The following is a 16,525-nucleotide window of genomic DNA, read 5'->3' as shown; positions in this document are numbered from 1 at the left end:
GAATTTGGTAACCTGTTGGCCTGTTTTAACCCTTCATACACCAGCCAGAGCTCTCCATCCTCGTTCAGCACATGGTAATCCAGAGGTGGTGGGGTTCTTTCCAATAAGATTTAAAAAAAAAAAATAATGAAACAGAAAATGGATTGAGGAACATGATGACAACAGAACAAAACAGTGTAAATGGATGCAAAAAATGTGATAAATTCATCTGTCCAATGCAAATCCTTAAGAAAATCCTTATCTGCCTCTACTGCTGTGGATAATGTAGATCATGTACCCTTGTCCTGCCTCATGATCTACATAATCTATATTATTATTTCATGACGCCATGTGATAAAAGGAGGTTTCCAGCTAAAACAAATTTAATATCTTCTTCCAGAGTATGAGGTGCCAACACTAGAAAAACCCTCCTATATCAAGCCCAGAATTGAAGTGGACTGGTGGTGATATCAGGGGTTCAGGACGCCTTTGGTAACTTGTAGATCTCCCCATTTTAGACATATTTCATGTTATTTTTATCTTGAAACCCCCTTTAAAATTACTGATATAGCTGGGAATTTTTAGAAATGTTTTCTAACAATTGAGGATAAAGCATAAAAGGGCATGGCCACCAATAGGAAATGTTATCAGGGCCGTCCATATTATACTTACGTTAGTAAAGATTCTGTTTAGTCGGTGGTAGCTGTGGGTCCGCCCCAGTTGTTACTATATGCCGGCCCCCTCAATGATAGCCACTCCCATACAAAGTTGCAGCTACAAACTAAACAAACACTTTACCAGGGTAAGTAATACTACACTATTGACACTATTAGGGTATATTATTTACACTAGTAAAAAGTCTTATTAGTGGCCTACCCCCTTAAAGCAAAAGCAGTAGATGAACAGTAAGGTGGTTTTAATAGATAGATGACTAAAGACACCTATCAAAATGAGACAAGGGTGTAAATGTGAGCATAATGTTAATGTGCAGGCGCCAAACTGATAAGATTTGTAGAATCTGCTAGAATGAAGATGGGTGTAACTTTTACAATAAGAAAAAGCAAACATCAGTGATAAAAATTGGCATAATGTAATATTACCACCCTTTAAAGCCTCTGCTTCCGATTTATACATTTGAATGGTATAGGACCGTGGTAACGAACCTATGGCCCAGGTGCCAGAGGTGGCACTCAGAGCCATTTCTGTGGGCACACAGGTCATCATTTCAATTTGCTAGGGGTAAAGTGACTCATGGCCTCCTCCTGAAGTCCTGGGTAGCCCAGGATGTGGGTGTTCAGTGCTATTGTAAAGCAACAATTCCTGGGCTTCCTGGGACTGCAGGCTTAGCAAGGAGGTGTGAACACTGACTGATTATCACTGGAGCTCCTACCCCCAGGATTCCTCATGTTCAAGGAACCCTGGAGGGAAGCTACAATGATTAGCCAAATTTCCCTCCTTCTTTCAAGGTTATTGGTGTCCTCAAGACGCCTATATAATTGAAAGCTGTGGCAGAAAAGGGAGCAATTTGTTTCTGATTAATTGCTGTGTCGGCACTTTGTGATAAATAAGTGCTTTATGATCAATTACGTAAAACAAATCTGTAAAGAAAGTAGTGTAGCTCCCTTGCATTTACTACAAGTCAATAGGATCACAAAAATAATTTCCACAGGGGGCTCATATAATACATTTAAGCCCCAGTATACATTCTCAAGCATCAATGGTCATCATTAAAATACTACTAACTAGATAAGTTACATTTTGTTGGTTATTTTGACATTGTAAATATCTCTTGCACCTCTTACATGGATGTAGCTGGGGCATTTAGCTTTTACTAGGAAGAAGACGAATAACTTAAGACAACTTACCTATTGGATTCCTTCATGCCCGTGTAAGCCTGAGCAATCTCCCTGTGGTCCTTCATTTTCTTTACATCGTCAGAAATAGCTAATGTTTCTGTCATGGTATTCTGCAATACAAAAAACAAAGTTACTACTCCAAATAGTTATATAATGTAAGTACACTGCAGCAAATCCCAATGTAGCATGGACCTCTATTGTCATCTGCACTGGTATAGTTATGAGGGCCACTACACTCTTTCTTAAGATGCCAATACAATGGCTATTTATCAACCATTAAAAAACCAGGTTTTGCTTTTACAGTAAAAAATAACTGCAGAAATATACATTCATTTTGTGTATTGATTTCCTAAAAACTTAAACATTTCAACAAACTTTGGAGAGGTCAATAGTACAATGTGCGTATAGAGCACTATTTCTATACATTAATTCAGCAATTTCAGCAGTTTTCCCCAATAGCTGCTCTCTTTTCCACTAGATTTATATCAGGTAGTAAAGATAAACTTGGCAGATTTTGTGAGTATCCTACTGTACACTCATACAATGGGATACATTGTTTTGTCGTCCCCCCCCCCCCCTAAAAGCGGGAGGAGTGAACATCCGCAGCAGTGATTGGCTGCTGACGATGTTCCAGGTGTCTTCCAAGTTACGTAACTGTCCATATAAGTGACATCACTGGGGACCTTCCAGAACGCACACTCAGTGAAGGTGGAGGGAGGGATGCTATACATTGCATAGGCTATTATGGCCTCAGTTTGGTGTATATGTTGCTCAGCAGGATAGTAAGAAGTAGCTTGCTGCGTATTTTTATCTTGTATTTCCTGCTGGATGCAACGTATACTCAGCAGACAGAGACAAACAAGAAGCCACAAGCTGCCAGTATACGCCTATGGAGACATTCAGCGTATATACAAAAAACAAGATGTAAATGTGGCCTTATTGTCATTTCTTATTTGGCTAGTGTGCTGCCATGATGTCTCCTACACTAAGCACAGAAATGTAACAGAATCTGCTCCAGGATCATATAGGACATTATAGAGAGGTACTGACAAGATCAGATGAGCTCAGCTCCTGTCACTCATCCACCCCATAAACACCTATGTAATCTATATGTAATCTGACAACTAAATGTCAGTTGAGGATGGGAGAAGGAAAAGAGCCTGATACAATGGGAAAATGCTTTTTATTTGCTAAGATATGTTACAAAGTTACATACGTTCACTTGTACTAAAGTTTTATACAAAGTTTGTTGGAAGATCTGTGACCATTTAAAGTTCTTTTGAATTTACTAATTGCCATATGTTTATATCTATCTTACCAGCAGTAGAATATGACAGATCATATACATTTTAATGTATGTCACAGATGAAAAATAATCACTCATCTAGTGATATATCATCAGGGTTTTCCTTATTTTCATCAATTCATAATTGACATGTTATATTTCATTAAATCAAATCCTACCAATAATACATACGGTATATATTATTACTACTATTACAATAAATAGACATTTTAGAACAAAATTATTTCAGTGGAGGTTTAGTGGCCAAGTGAAAAAAATATAGATTTTTTTTTTTTAAAGATGTATCTGCAAGACAAGAGAGGTTCAAGCAGTATTCTGCAGTATATTGTCACTGGGTATACAACAAACAACACAACTAAGAAGCTGGGTTATAGGGGAGCATTCTTAGGTTGCAGACCAAAACAGGGATTGGTTTCAATGGTTTACAACAACATCTATGATAGAAGGGATCCGTTCCTATCATTTGTCATATTATTGGTTTTACTAGAAGAATGGATTGCTGAAGCACAAAAAATGTTGGTAATGGTAGTTTTGAGGTTATTGCACATAAACAGCAAGTGCGAGGCAGCTGTTTGATAAAAGTATTTTGTTGTAGCATCACATGCGGAAAGCTAAAGCCAGCAACAATAGCAACTGTTACCTTGTCATCCTTTATTACCAAAAATAAAAAACACATGATGAGCAAAAGGAAAAGAAAGTAAAAGTTGATCAGTAAAGACTTACCAGTAAGATAATGCACATTGTCAATTGAGACTGTAGAAACCATCAATAGAGTTAGGAACAGACACATTAACAGGGGCAACAGGACACAGCATTTAGAGAAATTGTAGGTCACATTGTTCTCTGATACTCAATGGGGGTAATTTATCGTTTGGCGGCTCCTCGTGACAGTCTGTCTTTAGAGCTCTGCTGCCCTCAGATTCATTAAAGTGGCTTTTGCCCATTAAGACATCTGTTGGCAGTGTCTTCTGCTATGTGGGTTGTTGGCGACAGACCAATAAAAAGTTGCAAAAAAAACCATCAAAAGTCGCAGTAAATAGACCAGGGTGGGGAATGGAGTCAATTTGCGGCTTATTGTGAAAACATGGCAATGCAAGTTTAATGAATTAGGCGCTAGCAAGGTCTATGTCAAAGTGACTTTGTACTATGTTCATTTGGCGCAATGAAAAGGCACTAAACATAAACAAACAAAAATACATATATTGGTTGCGTCTGACCTTTTGCAGCTCAGTTACATTGTTTGAGAGAGAGCTGCCTCAAGTAACCACACGCAACCTATATTTTTGGAAGTAGGAAGCCATAGTTTTCTAATATAGAACAACAGTGAATATTTATCATGAAACTGCATGAAAAAGTCACAACTGTGAAAAGTGGGCATGGAGGGGTTGGGAGCAAGGCTGGACCCGCAAATTTACCATAGCCTGCATCAGGATCCTAGTGAAGGTTATAGCTGAATTCTAGACCAGGCAGGACCTAGTGTAAAATTCATTTAGACCAGGACCTCTGGTGCATCCTATGCCGACAGGAGAAACATTACGGATGGTGACAGAAGTTGCCACTGTAATGCAGTAAAAAGCCTCCGATTTCTGGTCCCTCAGACCAGATAAACTATTTCAAAATCTGAGCAACCAGGAAAAGGGGAAACAAGTAAATAAATCACATCACTCAGCAGTAAATACACTACAGAGTTGTTATATTCGCTTGATAATTCTTTCACCAGATATCCTCTGGATAGAAGCCAACTTAAAATTAGTAAGATATCCCTTTAAGAAAGAAACTACTACCAATTCTACTAATAGCCTTTTCTTATTTTCTAAAGGGTAAGGTAGCAAAATAGAGGAAGTGAGGAACAGATCCAGCATATTGGTACCAAAAATGTAAGCGGATCCAGGCATGCTAGAATAGGATGCCTGGGAAGCATGAAGGATCTCACCTTGTGTGGAATGGCTTCCATCTGACTGACTAGCTGTGATCGGAGAATGAGTACTTCCTCTTTACGAACTTCCAATTCTTCACTGACAGAGGTCATTTGTTCTAGTAACACTTTATATACTGGGGAACCTGGCCCACTTGGATCTGGAGAAACTTTCTCTGTAATGGCTCTTCTTAACTCGTTTAATTCATTCTTCAACTTCTTGTTTTCAGATTCCAGTTCCTGACGCTAACAAGAAAATAAAGAAAAAAAATTTGTCATGCCAATAAAGGAAAATACAGTTCACTGCACCCAAATATGTCCCCCTAGGGCCGTGAAGTGGCAATCCACATAGGTCAGCAGCAACTAGCATAGATTTCATGGAGATTTAAAGTTGGATTGTTTTGAACAATCGGCTAAGCTGGATCCATCTCTACTGTTTGGTATGCAAACAACAAACTAATATATTACCATGTTAATATTAAAATCTAAGACTGCATTGTATATGATGTACATGTTTGGTTGCTCCTGACAAAATCAATTTTTGTATTTTCCATTGAAGTCTGTGAAATGAGGTCAAAGAATACAGTAATCATTCTCTTACCTTAAGAGATTCATACTCCAGCTCAGTGCTTCGGACTGGCGACTTTGTTTCCTCCTAAATTTTACCAAAAGATTACAATGAAACGCTGCTGCTCACAATCTTCTAACTTTTTTGCCAGCCAACTGCTGTGTTAGTAACCATAAATGTGTCAACTATATCCAGAAAAACTATAGCAATGGGGACAATTTGACAAAGCTTAAAGGGGTCTCCCCATGATAGAAATATGAGATAAATGACTGATAGATGTGGGTCCTGTCTCTGGGATACACACCTTTCCTTAAAATGAGCTACACTGTTTCTATAATCCCAACAGTAGAGGATGGGATGCAATCCACGTTGTTTAATGACTCTTATTCCCCTCAATGGGTGGGACTTGCCTCTAGCAGAATTTAAAAAGTAGCAGAACATCGACAGCCTTATATTCCACCATATAAATCAAAGTGTCTGATGCTGAAAGCTAAATTTGGCATAGTTTAAGATATTCAAAGTTCACCCCTGCATTGGGGGTTTCCATAAAACAAAAAACGGAAGGTGAACAGAAAGTCTTCCATTAACCTTCCGTTCCCAATTGACTTTAATAAATAGAAAAAGAACACGCTGGCTTCTGCAATATTTTTCCACTACAGGCAGTCCCCGGGTTACGTACAAGATAGGGTCCTGAGGTTTGTTCTTAAGTTGAATTTGCATGTAAGTTGAAACTGTACATTTTATAATTGTAGATCGAGACAAAAATTTTTTTTAGCCCCAGTGACAATTGGAGTGACATTTTTTGCTGTAATGGGACCAAGGATTATCAATAAAGCTTCATTACAGACACTTTACAGCTGATCAGTGCAGTCTGGGACTATATTAAAGCATTCAGAGAGCTTCACCAGAGGTCAGAGGGGTCTGTCTGTAACTATGGGTTGTCTGTAAGTCGGGTGTCCTTAAGTAGGGGACCGCATGTATTTGGTAAAGGAAGAGGAAACTGAACTTGCCAAATGCAGGTATGAACTTAGCCTAACTTTGGGTTAGTTTATTCTACCAAGTGCACCTACCCTCCAATGAGGCCATGCCTGCTTTAATTAGGACACATTCAGTCATACGGTGGGTCTAAAAACTCTCAAAAAACATAATTATATAATTATACAACGTATTTTAGTCTTATTGATTAAAAGGTTTGATAAATAAACAATGTTATACCCAAAGTCAGTTTGGCTACAAACTTGCATGTTAGGCTAAGATCACATCTTATTTAGTGTTTTATTTTTCTACACTGTTAAAGCAAAAAAAATGGAAAGCTAAACAGTGACAGCTCTGTCAGGTTCCTGCCATTATATCAATCATCTGGCCATAGTAATCACATAAGTTGCTGCACGAATTCTTGTTTTTTGGCAAAATGGCCACCACCAAAGTAGTGTTGGCAGTTTTGTTTTAAATAAAAATGGTTACCTGGCTTTTTGTTTTGGTGATTATTTCTTCTTTTTTATCCAGATCATCTTGCAACATTTGTTTCTCCTGTTCTAATTCTTTTACTCGTTTCTGAAGTTTGAGGAATAAGGACATGTCCAGAGGAGCCTTCTTGTCAGCAGGCTCCTGCAGAAAAATAACATGTATTATCAGATGATCATACACTGTAAACCCCCAAAAATCATATAATCTGTCCCGATGGGAAGGGTAGGGGTAAAGATGGATCTGTATGTTGCATTTGGACAAGCCAGATTCCTTCATGCATGCATGCATGTTTACAGGGTCAGACTCCGAGGTGCCACTTCCACATAGGCAGAATAATTTATTTATTAATAGTATTAATAAATACATTATTCTGCCTATGTAGAAGTGGTGCCTCACAGTCTGATTTTGTTTTCCAAATTTCAAGAAGCCCTACTGGACATTACTATCCAGGTTACAGGACAGTGTGAAGCCATCACCACTATAGGCGTACCGTCTCAGGTAATTCATCCACCTATTGGGACCTGAAACACCTGTGGGCTATTCCACCGGATACAACTTCAGTTACTTCTCCATAGGAGCGCAATCTGTCTTTTTTGTATTTTTTTGTATTTGGAATGAATACATTAAAAATGTAACCACACCTCATTCCGGTATGGAAAGTCTTCAGACTCTGTGATTTCTGAACTGAAGGTGTATTCAGACTCGTTACTACTGTGTGTGGAGTCGGTCCTCCTGTGTCCAGGCTTTGGAAGGCTCTGCAACCATTACAATAAGGTTAGAACAGCAATGTAAAAGGCTTCTATGTATGCATTCTACTATGTACAATAACAACGTAACCCACCATGGTGCTCATTTCTTCTTTAATGTCGTCATACCGCTCCTCCAGACGACTGAACTCATTAAGAAGATTCTGATATCTCAGCCTCTCATCATTCAGCTCAAGTTCAAGCTCCCTTGTTTCTTCTATCAATTTTCTTTCCATATCCTCTATCAAATGAAAAGAAAAACAGTATATAACAGCATTAGTAAGAAGTCCAGTACTGCATTATTTTACATTGCGTTGGTCAATGAAATGTAGTTCTTACAGATTTAACTCTGTAATAGCTCTCCATAGCCAGTAAGTCTTTGCTGCATATTGCAGCAAAGGCTTACCGGTAACACCTGCGATCGGTGCCGGAACCGGGCGATTTCCTGCTGATCGCCGCCAGCAAAGGTGCCACCATCTTTCTGAGGATTGTCACTCCCCGTGACGTCATCTGGGAGCAGCGATCCGTTGCCATGGTAGCTTCGGATCTCACGAAGACCCGAAGCTACTTCAGATTAACCCATTCAGTAGTAAAATCGCCATATACTGCCATACTGTAGTAGGGCAGTATATGATAGGATCGTACAGACACCCTAGGGTTAAAGTACCCTAGGGAGTCTGAAAAATAGTAAAAATAAAAAAAATAAAAAAAAATTATAATAAAGAAACCTAAAAATTCAAATCACCCCCCTTTCCCTAGAACTGATATAAATAGAAATACACAGTAAAAATCATAAACACATTAGGTATCGCCGAGTCCGAAAATGCCAGATCTATCAAAATATGATAACACTTTTTCACTGTGTTTAACCCCGTAACGGAAAATCGTGCCCAAAATCGAAAAAGGCACTTTTTTTCCATTTAAAAAAAAAAAAAAATTCTATAAAAAGTGATCAAAAGGTCGTACAGTCCTAAAAATTATTATTACATTATAAACGTCATCAAAATCCACAAAAAACGGCACCACCCACAGCTCCATACACCAAAGTATGAAAAAGTTATTAGCGCCAGAAGATGGCAAAATCCCCCAAAAAATGTTTTTACAGGAGGTTTTAATTTTTTTAAATGTATGAAAACATTATAAAACCTATACAAATTTGGTATCCCCGTAATCGTACCGACGCAAAGAATAAAGTAGACATTTCTTTTTGGGCGCACAGTGAAATCCGTAAAATCCAAGCCCACAAGAATACGGCACAAATGCGTTTTTTTACCAATTTCACTGCATTTGGAATTTTTTTCCCGCTTCCCAGTACATGGCATGGGATATTAAATACCACCATTTTGAAGTGGAATTTGTTACGCAGAAAATAAGCCATCACACAGCTCTGTACATGGAAAAATAAAAAAGATTTTTGAATGTGGGGAGTGAAAAATGAAAACACAAAAACGAAAAAGGGTTGCGATGGGAAGGGGTAAATATACTACTATTTTTAGCTAAGGAGATTACATTTGAGTGGAAGATCAACTATTTCAGTTAACACTGTGGATAACAGCAATCTATAGACCCATGCCCAGAGAAGGTAACCTGACATTTTGAACGGATACATGCATTGTGCTCATACTATGCTTTGATATGGAAACATCATGTTTGATCAAAGTGTTGAAGGTATCTGGATGTATTTTTGGCTTGAGATAGAGGCAAAGTGTATGGGCACACCTAGATATTCTAAACTTCTGCAGCTTCTAGTAGAGTCAACCAGTTCTAGGTGTTTCTCTAAGATCCATAATGAAGAGGACAATGCTGTGTACAAGTTATTCTAGTGAACTCTTTCTGTTGCTGTGGCATTTTATCTGAATGAGCCTCATGCGGTATTGCGCAGTGCAAGAGAACCATCATGCAGCAATATATAAAGCTAATGTTACGCATTGGTATATTAGTCACTTGTCACAGCACGATGGAAATGTACAACACATTAATAATAGAAAAATCTAACAGTGCATACCCGTCATTCGCTTGGCTTGTTCCTGAATTAAGCGATTTAACTCTTCCTTCTCTGCTTTCAACAATGCGTTCTGTTCTTTCAGTTCAGATACCAGCTGCAAAGTAAAGCAAAAATCTTGACCCCCTCATAGACTTGGAACATAGAAACTAACTGCATTCAGCCAATGCAGGTGAAATACAACAGCAGAGCATAGAGAACAGCTGGACTGTGGGAATCGGGAAATGATACTCCCATGGGTAGAAAGCAGCCCAACCAAGAATACCAAGTGTGGGACAATGGTAACTGAGCAAACTTTATTAAATTTTGTGGACTAGAGAGTAAATTTTGTGCTTGACTTTAAAGTAAGAGAATGTTTTAGCTGAAAATGACTGAATCTTGTTATTGTTAATCAGGTAAGAAACACAAAGAGTGAATAATAAGAAATTTGATGGTAATTTAAAGGGATCTGTCAACTCCCCCACCCCCGCCCTAGACGTTATCATACATTCAAAGCGCTCAGTACACACTTTCATCGCATAACCCTCTCCCCCCATGAACCTAACTTCATTACTTTAAAAAAAAAAACATGTCTGGTTGGCATAACTAGAGAGCCATAACCTAATCCTGCTTTTTCTTTTTAAAGGGAACCTACCACCACAAATCTACCTATAAAGGTAGATCGGGTGGTAGGTGGATTAATGGGACGTGAGGATAGCCCTTTTAAGGGCTAATCCTCACGTCCCTGCACTTTTTTAGTAACTTTTATCAAACTTTTATGCTAATTTTATTATGTGGCTACTGGAGCGTGGAGTAGCCGCATCTGAGGTTACATGGCGCGGCTACTCCACGCCCCGGTAGCCTCTTTTCTCCTCCTACTCACCATCTTCGGCGCGCAGCTGCTCGTAGCTGTGCGCCCTCGTCCGACGATCCTGCTGTCCGCGCCTGCGCGGTCACTGCTCCGAAGCCGAGGCTGCACAGGCGCGGGCCTGCCGTTCTGCGCATGTGCAGACTGCAGGATCGTCGGACGAGGGCGCGCAGCTACGAGCAGTAGTTGCATAATAAAATTAGCATAAAAGTTTGATAAAAGTTACTAAAAAAGTGCTAATCCTCACGTCCCATTGATCCACCTACCACCCGATCTACCTTTATAGGTAGATTTGTGGTGGTAGGTTCCCTTTAAAGGAATGAAGGTTTATGCTCATAACCTGTGGCTCTCTAGTTACACCAGCCAGACTTTTTTTTAATTTTTTTTTTTTTAAGGAATGAAGTTAGGTTTATGTTCCTCAGGTGTAATCCACTTAGCACACCCCTTAATGCCAACTCTGCACCCCTTCCTTTCTCTGTCACTCCTCTGGCATCTGCTAATTTTGCAAAAACGTGATAGAAAAGTCAGTATATACGCAGATCAGCCGTGATGTCAGTCTGTACTGCACATGTGGCAGCTGATGAATGCCACTCACTGAAGTGCTAGTCTTAGGGCATGTGTGTGGCCAGCGTAGTTACGTAAAAAGGAAGCAGGGATGTCAGAGCTGGCATTGACCAAGCAGTTCCAGGCAGGATTATAATGAAGGCTTATGGGCTAATTTGTATAGGAAAAATTATGGATCTGCTTTTAGTAGTAATTGAAATGTAAGTACCGGTAAGTAAAGTATGTAATGAGCCTTACATGACAGTATCTTTAGTTAAGGGGGGCTGACCGATTCCTTTAGCATAAAACACTGCTTAGGCACACATAAAAACAGCATGAAAATCTATATTCATCCTGCCACTGAATGGCAATATGCAGTAAATTAAGAGATCTTTTTAAAGGCAAAAAACACATGCCACAAAAATGCCTGCCCTCTACGGCTGCTTATGGAGAATGGCGATTTCAAGATTGTACAGATAATGTAACAAATCATATATTTTTTCCAGATTATAGTCCAATGGTTTTACATTAGAAGTGTATCATTTTAATAAGGATAACTGATATTACTTTAGGGGTTTTTTTTGTAAAAGGTCTATATACTGAGCCTATTAGTTCTAGCAATGATCATTTCTTTAAATAAATTTACCTGCTCAGTCTCAGACTTATACTTATTAGCATTATCTTCGATCTTCTTCTTTTCATTCTGTGTATGCAATAGTTCTTTCCGTAGCCTGGCTAACTCCTCCTGGAGGCTCATCACCTGGTTTGTGGCATTTTTGGCCTCCTCTTCAAATTGTTTTAGGCGGTCAACATCACTTCGTAGCTTATCTTTCTCTGTATTGTAGGTTACCTCTAGATGTGTCAATCTCTCCAGCAAGGACTTGTTGTCCTTATTCTGAAAAGGCACAAAAACATTAACGAACCTCACAGCAAATTCTACTAAATAGAATCTAAAGCATGAAAGCTATACGCTGCAGTCTTACCTGTTCATCAATTCTACGCTGTAGTTGCATGATTTTGTTTTCCATACCAAAGTTGAGTTTCTTGTAATGTTCAACAGAGCGGGCCTCAATTTTCAATTTCTTTAGTTCCCTCTTGGCCATCATCCTGCGGTAGCAGCACTGCAGGTAGACAATGGCGCTCATGCTTCTCTTAAAGTTCTTGCGCGCCAGCCAGCTGCGGACATGCTTCTGAATGATTGTAGCTTTGTGTATCCTCAGCATCTGAAGGTTGGTGGTGACAGTCATTAGTAATGTGCTACAAGTCACAATACAGACCCCATAACTAAAGCAAATTATTACTACTGAGAAAGGCCATGACACAAGAAGTTACATACCTGAAATTAATTATAGATCCCATCACACTCACTCACACTTTAATCAAGACATGAGCAACCTATTAGATAATCTGCCTCTTTAGTAATTTACTAATAAATTGACTAATTGGGAAGATTTACTCTTTCTTATCCAATACTTATCCAATCTGGTGCAATTTTTGGTCTCTCTAGTCCTCTTCCAACACCCATATTTAGTTAACATAAAAATTATTTGCCAAAATGTCTTAAGTCCCACCCCATCCAGGCCTTTCCCTGCTAATCAAGTCTCACTTGTAGGACAAGTTGTAAAAATGGAGCCAAAACCTTATTAAATTTGGGGCACAGAATGTTTTTGGTGCAAAATGCCAATACCAAGTGCTAGGAACATCACCTACTCATCCCTTGGATCCAATATACTAGTCTGAAAGCCATCTGTGCTGTATTAATGAAGAAGCCATTGGAATCCTTTCCCAATGTTTGCTTTCCTTACCTGCTGATACCTCTTCCTGGCTGCATAACCCCGAAGATATGTCTGAAGTGAAAGTGTAACAGACTGTATATGCCGATACTTCTGGCGGACGACATACATCCTCTGGAACTTCTGTATAATAATTGCTGCTCTGGTCCTGCGCAGGAACTGGGCAAAGCTAAACAAACAGGTGAAAATGTTAACCTAACCTTATCTTTCTTATAAAACATAAAAAAAGTACAAAAATTTGAATCTACTTACCATCTTGCCTGGTATCCTCTAACATATCTCTGAATGCAGATAGCCGCCTTCTTCATACGCAAGTACTTCTTCCTTAAAAGCCAGCCACGTATGGTCTTCTGGATGCGGATGCAGGCCATTCTCAACTTGTCGGCTCTTATTTTTTCCAAGTAAGCTACTTGGCCAGCACGGAAGAAGATTTTTGTTTTGCCAAACTGATATTTGTCTTGGTCCTGTTTTCAGAAAACGGAGACCCTAGTACTTCTTACCAGAATGCATATTTTTTTGCCAATTTCAATTCTTAGCTTCTACTTACCAGAATGAGCTTCTCCAACACATTTTTGCAGGTCTGTCTGCGGTCGCTGAGGACATCCTTCTGTTTCATTAGAACCCTATAACGACTGAAGAACTCTTGGTATGTCCACCTAAAAAAGGGAGAAGCTCTCTTTATGTAGTAGACTTAGGGTTTTTTTTTTAATTTAGGGATAATATTTTTGGAAACAAACAAGTAACATATGATGTTATAAAAAGGCAATTGCCTACCTAGATGGGAACCCTGCAGCACTAATTCTTATAGTTTCCAACACTCCACAAGCTCTTAGCTGCTGGACGGCTCGTTTTGAGTCAAACCTAATAAAAACAAAATAAGAAAAGTCAACGTACATGCATTGTTATGTCTGCACAAACAGTGCAATCCATTTCCAAACCTAAACTCAGCCCCTCTTATCGTAGAGCTCTTATCGTAGTTACATTCTAAATTACTATTCCAACTTCCAAAATCAGATGAACGTTGGTGGGCAGGACTGTCGGTTTGACCATGGAAGTCCATCTATATCTGTATTCTAAATAGCCATCATTGAACAAGGTATATATAGTTATTATCAGATCTGCCCTACATTCAGAAACAGTAAATGTAGGTCATTTTTACCAAATTTCATCAGATTTCTCCACAGTGGTGTAAATTTTGTACAGCCGTCTACTCATAAGAGTCATTGTAGGAATAACATCAGGTGGTCTACTCTGAGCCCCCAGTTCCAGAATGTACAATGGAGGCCTGTCCCCTCTATGTGGTGACAACAACCACTCAGTACTGTACATGCCGTTAGAAATACCCCATCCCTTTAAATGGTTAATTTGAGCCGCCAAAAAATAAAGCCAGGGGTTAGGGACTGCTAGTCCTCCTTGGTCCTTAACCCACTGTAAAGTTTTCCACACATCAACGACCTAAATAGTTTCTGCATTTGACCGGGTCCCAAATTTGAGAATTATGTATGCATGTACAAAAACTGGGGCATGAGGACGGTTTTCGTCAGATTTGATCTGCCAACCACTGACCAGGGAAGCTTACGCCAGGTAGCCACCTTCACCTCAGTCCACTCCAGCAGTGGCTAAACATTAAGGGACACAATCACTGACCTTTGGGGAAATCCAGATACCTAAATATTTATATGTGAAGCCAATCTGAATTTGTTGGCGTACCAGACGAGTCCTTTACAACATGATCTATAGGCAATAAGACCGATTTGTGCCAGTTTATAGTTAAGCCAGAATACCGACCATAAGATACCAATAAGTCCATCAACGCTGGAAGAGAGGAAGCTATATCCCGCAAGAAGAGAAACATCTCATCTGCACATAGCGCTATGCGTTCCTCTATCCACAAGTACCCAAAACCCCTTATAAGGCTTGATGAGCGCATCAAACAGGTCAGAGGTTTTATTGCCAGGGCAAAGAGGAAAGGGGACAATGGGCAGCCCTGCCTAGTCCCTCTTTTAAGATGAAAGGGTTCTCATAGAGGGCTATTGGCCTCAATATGAGCCCAAGGATTTCTACACAGCATTTAAACCCACCTCAAATAATCCATCCCATCATCTTAGCGGCATTGAGTGAAAGAACTACCCTAGTCCCCACAAACTACATTTAGTGTATAGAAAAAACTTTCGCTATTCAATTGAGGCGTGGAACACAAATAACTGCAACCATGTTAAGTTTTGCATGGTTGTTAAAGTACCGTATTTTTTCGGACTATGAGGCGCACCGAATTATAAGTCGCACCATCAATAAATGCCTGCTTAAATGTCTAGGTTCGTACATTAGGCGCACCAGATTATAAGGATGAATGACCAGCAGGTGGCAGACCTGTGCACAGTTCAAGGCAGCTGTTGTCTGTAAGTACGGTTCATATATAAGGTGGCGGGACTATAAGGCGCACCTTTGATTTCTGAGAAAATCAAAGGATTTTTAGTGCGCCTTATAGTCCAAAAAATACGGTATCTTTCTGAAATAGAAAAAAATATATAAAATTATATGCTAATTAAATAAATGAACAACCTTTGAACCAATAAATATCGGTTTTAAGGGTCATTCACACAGTCCAATGATTAGGCCAATTATTGGGAACAAGGATTGCTTGTTCTTGATAACTGCCTTGTGTAGTTTCTCTGCAAGTCAACTGACCAATGTGATCACCCATTCTATGTGATGGCATTTGTAAATAGCCAATGAAATAGAGAACTTCAGTGCTTGTTCTGAGGGATGGCCAGTGGGAGCAAAACCTTAGGACAAGACAATTACTATGGCATATCATATAATTCATAAAAGATTGAGTGATTAAATTAACAATTGGACATGACCAATTCCCTCATCGGAGGGGTGTGTTTTTACACAATCTGAAACTGTCACCACTATACTATGCAGTAACATTTCTCATGCAATAATTGTGGAAGAGAACCATGTATCCATACAACTGCAATACCCTAGAATAGAGACGAAAATATCTTACATAAGCCACCAGGGCTAGCAATCCCCTTCAGACAGGGGACCTTAAAATACAGCGTCTCTCGTCTGAAGACAGCCCACTACTATTATTACTTTCCCTTGGAAGAGAAGAATATCTGTCCATAACCAATTTTGGCTATGAACAACATATTCAGAAATGGATATCCGGTTATTATGGTAGGAATGGATGGTTACTGCCTGGATACTAAAGGGATACTAAACAATGTTGTCAGAGGAGCTACTTACGTGAAGGGGTACTTAAAGTCATTTGGCTTGATACAGCGTACATAGTGAGGTGTTGTTGCATTCAGGGTCTCCATCAGCAGATGCAGAGAGTTCCTAAACTGAAATGGAAACAATAGGTTCTAGAACAAAGACTGATGCACAGACTTACAAATCTTTCTCCGGAGGCCCATTTACTGAAACAAGGAGGTTTCCATGTTGCGATGCTGCAGTAGCACTGGGAGCAGATGTGCTCCTACAAAAATACACAC

The 16,525-nt window shown here is 39.4% G+C and overlaps 1 protein-coding gene across 5 annotated transcripts in view; it reads right to left on the bottom strand.

Moving 5' to 3' along the window:
• MYO5A (myosin VA) overlaps window positions 1–16,525 on the bottom strand; it is a 99,077-nt gene that overhangs the window by 17,926 nt on the left and 64,626 nt on the right. For 3 of the 5 annotated variants that reach the window (XM_072148202.1, XM_072148201.1, XM_072148203.1), the window contains exons 16-30: window positions 16,278–16,375; window positions 13,797–13,883; window positions 13,570–13,678; window positions 13,275–13,486; window positions 13,035–13,191; window positions 12,213–12,452; window positions 11,876–12,124; window positions 9,843–9,936; window positions 7,933–8,078; window positions 7,733–7,846; window positions 7,089–7,232; window positions 5,658–5,711; window positions 5,075–5,302; window positions 1,845–1,945; window positions 13–96 (exon numbers count right to left, since the gene is read on the bottom strand). In XM_072148202.1, coding sequence (XP_072004303.1) covers window positions 13–96; window positions 1,845–1,945; window positions 5,075–5,302; window positions 5,658–5,711; window positions 7,089–7,232; window positions 7,733–7,846; window positions 7,933–8,078; window positions 9,843–9,936; window positions 11,876–12,124; window positions 12,213–12,452; window positions 13,035–13,191; window positions 13,275–13,486; window positions 13,570–13,678; window positions 13,797–13,883; window positions 16,278–16,375 — 2,117 coding nt within the window. The remainder of the gene's footprint in view (window positions 1–12; window positions 97–1,844; window positions 1,946–5,074; window positions 5,303–5,657; window positions 5,712–7,088; window positions 7,233–7,732; window positions 7,847–7,932; window positions 8,079–9,842; window positions 9,937–11,875; window positions 12,125–12,212; window positions 12,453–13,034; window positions 13,192–13,274; window positions 13,487–13,569; window positions 13,679–13,796; window positions 13,884–16,277; window positions 16,376–16,525) is intronic. The other 2 variants (XM_072148204.1, XM_072148205.1) reach the window with 1 other exon arrangement.

The sequence above is a fragment of the Engystomops pustulosus genome, chromosome 4 (genome assembly GCF_040894005.1).
Source record: "Engystomops pustulosus chromosome 4, aEngPut4.maternal, whole genome shotgun sequence".
Lineage (NCBI taxonomy): Eukaryota > Metazoa > Chordata > Amphibia > Anura > Leptodactylidae > Engystomops > Engystomops pustulosus.
Note: the sequence above shows the minus strand (reverse complement) of the source record. Positions and strands in the feature narration are given on the sequence as shown.